We start from the raw sequence: 5,253 nt of genomic DNA on the forward strand, positions 1-5,253 counted from the left end.
TCCATGGATATCATAAACCTTAGAGTTGTTCCAAATGAGAAAATTTAAAACATATACACACAATTCTTAGAATCATGGGTAATGTCTAAGAATTTCAAATTTTCTCTACAGGATAAAGGGTAGTTATTTACATCTTAACCCTTAACAAGAGTGATTAGAATTAATGAAAACTTACAATCAAAGTAAATGTCAGTGAAAAATAAGTTTGATTTACTAACATGAAAAAAGTTTTCAAAAACATTAAATCTAAATAAAATAAACCTACATGGATTAATGGAAAATAAATGAAATTTCCATAGAATGTGATCTATGAATGATGAATAGGAGAATGATGAATAGAAGAATGTCATGCATTCTTTTATTCAGCGTAACTTTAATACTGACACTAAATTCTGAACTAGTCCTGATGATTTCATTGACCAATTGTCTGCATATTATCATGCAAAATCAAGTAATCTCATCTTTCTTTTTAAAAAATATGTCATTTATAGGTGTTTTACATTTTCAAGAACAGACATAAGATACATCACGAAACAGAAAAAGTGAGAAAAAGAGCTGTCAAATGTAGTGGTGGCTCAGGACATGAGCTCCTTCACATTTTGATTTTATCTCACATAACATGTGGAGGACGTTTAAGGAAATTAAACATTTAGGCAAAACAGCTTATCTATAATGATGTGGATCATAAGCTGAAAATGACTCAGTCTCAACCAAATCTCAAACATCAAACTATTATATCACATTAGAGCTGAATTAATCAATTAACTGAAATCAATATTCAATTATGTTTTTCCTGAATCAAAGCTTTGTTTCCTTAATTTCGCTACCACTAAGAATTTTTTCCACCGCTCTTATTGTGATGCTTGTTGAAGACTGCAGTGCAGATATTGTTTGTAGATGTCATTGGACTTCTTTGTAGTTTATATCTATAGATATTTTATATATACTTTTATATTGTTGTTATTATTGTTATTTTTTTTATATATTTTTTTATATATCCTTCTACTTATTAACATTTTGTGGTTGTTGTTTCATCTGGTTCTGGAATAAAGAAAAAGTTTTTTGTCATTTTCAGACATGTCTGTTTCATATTTTACAATTTTTTTCCTCCTATTCAAATAATCATTAAATCAAACTGAATCAAAGAAAATAATCGATAGATTAATTGATTACAAAAATAATTGATAGATGCAGCTCAACATCACATACTCAACTTGTTTTTTGGTTTGGTTTTTTTTTGGACAACTGAATCTGTTCCTGTCAGAATATGATTTAGCAGTTCTCTTTGTAGCACCACTGTTTCTTACACTTAATAGTTAAAAAGAAACCATCATAAACAAGGGAAAACTAACACCACCTTCTTTTTATAGGTCAGTGCTGCCGAGAGATTGGAGCTACAGCCACATGAGTATTTACAGTGATCTAGGGCCCCTGGCAATAAGGTCAAAAAGCACATTTCTCAAAGATGAAATTAAAACCTACATGGAAACGTAAATGTTCTCTCCATTTGCAAGAAGGTATCAGGTGAAGACATCATATCCATGAGTGCAGATGTGGAGTTCACAGATGGAGAATTATATGTGTGAGTGTAGGTGGCCCTCATGGAAAAGATCCAAGACAAGGCACATATTCAAATGTCACAGCATGACAAAACCCAGAGTAAATTATGAAATAAAAGTTTGACAACTTTGTCAGAGCTCATTCATTATTTTTATAGCAGCCTATAAACTTCTTTTTTTCCCTCTGTTGATCTAAGATCCTTGTATTTTGTGCACTTTTAACATACACTTATAATAATTCCTGATGAATTACTGCTGCTGATTATTATTTGAAGGGGGTGAGGTGTTGGGTGGTATTAGGTTTAGGTTACCCCCCTCCCTTCCCCCCAACCCTAACCCAGTGGAAAAAGGACTCTAAGGCCTTATTCCCAGGCGATGCCCTTCTCATTTACTTTGTCTTTCCCTTTGACATTTGGTTTCCTGTCTTTCATAGGCTACATACAACACTCTATAGCTTTCTGCTTGTATCCATTTAATGTACCACTATTATTTTTTTTATTTTTATTTTTTTTAATATTGTTGTTGTTGTTGAGATCTGTGTGTGTGTGTGTGTGTGTGTGTGTGTGTGTGTGTGTGTGTGTGTGTGTGTGTGTGTGTGTGTGTGGTGTGCGTGCGTGCGTGCGTGCGTGCGTATGTGATATTGATAATTTCATGCACGTTTTCTTACACTTGCATGGAGCAACTGTAACCACATAGTTTCCTCTGGGATTTACAAAGTATTCTGAATCTGAATCAGAGAGAGAGAGAGAGAGAGAGAGAGAGAGAGAGAGAGAGAGAGAGAGAGAGAGTTGATTTCTTTCCACACAGTAAATATATAATGTTTTTGGTGCATCCACCGGATGGGTTCGGCTCACTCACTGTGAGTCAAAGTGGAAGGAACCCGTGGGAGTCTTTCACCGTTTGTTCAAAGTGTGGTGAAGGATGAGTCTCTGTGGCGGACACGCGGCTGCAGAGGCACCTGTGATCCGAACCCCGGATGTCTGCTGGCAGCTTTAGTGCAGGATTTCAGTCTGAGTTACGGTAGTCTTACCTGGATCAACACAGTCCGAGCCCTGGTGACGCGCCCATGACTTCCAAGGAGGGCTCCAGATTCGCCCCGGTGCTGAAGGACCAGATAGACCGGAGGATCAGCCCGCTAGACCAGCTCCCTCCGCCGGCCAACTCCAACAAACCCCTGACACCGTTCAGCATCGAGGACATTCTCAGCAAGCCGTCGGTGAGGAGGAGTTTCATCTGTCCCAGGGAGAAGCCTCCCGCGGCCCCTGCGGCTCTGACCGGACGGCTCCCCGGTCCCACCTCCCCTCTGTGCGCCCTGGAGGAACTGGCCAGCAAAACTTTCAGAGGCCTGGAGGTCAGCGTCCTGCAGGCGGCCGAGGGTAAAATTTCCCTGCATACTGATGTTGATGATTACCATTGGGTTACAGAAACAGGCGAATTAACAATATAGATGTATGAATAGGCTAATATTTTTGTCCGAGCTCAAGGACGTAGAGATAACTGTGTTTGTTTGTCTTTTACCATGAGTCTACACTTATTTCACCCTAATGTGGTTTTCAGTAGGTCATAATAATATCATTATTATTGGTCTAAGATCGTTCTGATAGAATTACAGCTCTAAAGGGTAACCAAAGTTGATCGTTAGCCTATAATAGCTATACATTATTTACATATAAATATAAGCCTGTGTACTACCTTGTGTATGTACAGAAAAAGTAATTTAATAGAAGCCACTATTTTTATTTTTTTTATTTTTTATTATTATTTTCCTGTTTTCACTCTTAAATGTTCTGCCTGTCTTCTGCACTTTGTTTTCTGTATTTTACTGCTGTAAACACTACAATTTCCCCACGGTGAGATCAATAATCTTATCTTGTAATAATTATCATAGGCCAATGGATGTATAGATAGATAGATAGATAGATAGATAGATAGATAGATAGATAGATAGATAGATAGATAGATAGATAGATAGATAGATAGATAGATAGATAGATAGATAGATAGACTGATTGACTGATTGATTGATTGATTGATTTCTGGCGACCCCAGACATTCTAAACTGAAACTTTTTTTTTCTTTTTTTTTTTTGCTAAATTAATTTGTTTTTGATCATTTAATAGTTTGCTTGCTATAATATGTTGCAAATAAATGTTAATTTTAGACGACATTTAGGCTATATAATGTATATTATTATGGACGGAGACAGAAAAGCCAGGAGTAAATTACTGCACAAAGTGAGAATTTTGTTTTCCTTGGTCGAGATATGTACAGTCAGTCCAGCTTGGATTTACAAGGCTGACAATTAATACTGAACAAACAAGAACTGAAACTATGAATTATGAAAGAGCTGCAGCATCTGAAACAGACCACAATGAACATTTGAAAGATAAACAGTACCACAGTGCTTTAGTTTCAGCTTCAGAGTTTGTCATGTCTTTTATGTGCTGTGATTGTCCCTAAACTCACCATAATTTTTTTATTAGTATTTTTTTTTTTTAATCAATTACTGGGAATTTCAGGCGACCTCATTTGAATTCCAAGCGACCCCACGTGGGGTCCCGACCCCGAGGTTGAAAAACACTGGTTTATAGTCACAACTACATCAGACTGTTTTTCCTCATCCTTCTTAGGCCGAGACTGCCTGACGCTCTATGGTCAGAGAAATACCCCGAAGAAGCGTCGGAAATCCCGCACCGCCTTTACTAACCACCAGATCTACGAACTGGAGAAGCGTTTCCTGTATCAGAAGTACCTGAGCCCGGCGGACCGGGACCAGATCGCCCAGCAGCTCGGTCTCACCAACGCGCAGGTCATAACCTGGTTCCAGAACCGACGGGCCAAACTCAAGCGGGACTTGGAGGAGATGAAAGCCGACGTGGAATCCGCCAAGGCCGTGGGCGCCGTGGCCTTCGACAAGCTCTCCAGACTGGCGGAGCTGGAGAAGTGCGCGGCGGGAGGCGGATTAGACATCCAGAACGGGACCCATCACACGCCGCCTTTGTCACCCGCCTCGGTGCAGGACACGGACCTGCACGGGAACAAGTACTGCTCAGAAGAAGAAGACATTGACGTGGATGAATAAACATGAGAGCTGTGAGAAGTACCAAGTAACACGTCATTAACAGAAGCTTTGACTTTGTAAGGATTTCATCTTTTATATGAACATGTCAGTTACTGCGAGACAGGAGATTACGCGCTAAACCAAACATCCCATCACACAAAGACAGGAGAGCGAGAGCGTACAGTTGGTCACAGACTCTGCAGATCGTCATTATGTTTCACCGCTTTTGTTTTGAATTGGTCAGAAAGTCTCAAATAGACCTGTTTCATTTCAGAAGAAAAAACAGGCTGCACATGAGACATTTTTGTTGTAACACAGACTAATGTAGCTGATTGTGGGTAATAAATCAGACTTTGATATATTTATAATGCTTTGTATAATCTTTAAGTGCCTTTCAATACTCAGTATACGCATAAAATTAAACTATATAAAACATGCTGTAAAATATGTCATTATGTCATCATCTGAAATATTGGTGAATCTGGCGTTTTTATTATGTCATTTAATTTTTTAATTCAGTTTAAATTCTAGGTCTGGTGTAAAATAGTTTGTTTTGTCACCTACTATCTGCACATTTAAAGCAGCTTTTCGTCTTACGTGTTTTTTAGATGGTACAAGTGTAGGCGCATGTCG

The 5,253-nt window shown here is 38.4% G+C and overlaps 1 protein-coding gene across 1 annotated transcript; it reads left to right on the forward strand.

Annotated features, from left to right (window-relative positions):
* The first annotated feature begins 2,625 nt into the window (after positions 1-2,625).
* Positions 2,626-4,641, forward strand: lbx1a (ladybird homeobox 1a). Its single transcript, XM_030156508.1, has 2 exons — positions 2,626-2,935; positions 4,190-4,641. The coding sequence occupies exons 1-2, from the start codon at positions 2,626-2,628 to the stop codon at positions 4,639-4,641; spliced, it is 762 nt and encodes a 253-aa protein (XP_030012368.1).
* The last annotated feature ends 612 nt before the right edge of the window (positions 4,642-5,253 follow it).

Source organism: Sphaeramia orbicularis, chromosome 15 (genome assembly GCF_902148855.1).
Source record: "Sphaeramia orbicularis chromosome 15, fSphaOr1.1, whole genome shotgun sequence".
NCBI lineage: Eukaryota > Metazoa > Chordata > Actinopteri > Kurtiformes > Apogonidae > Sphaeramia > Sphaeramia orbicularis.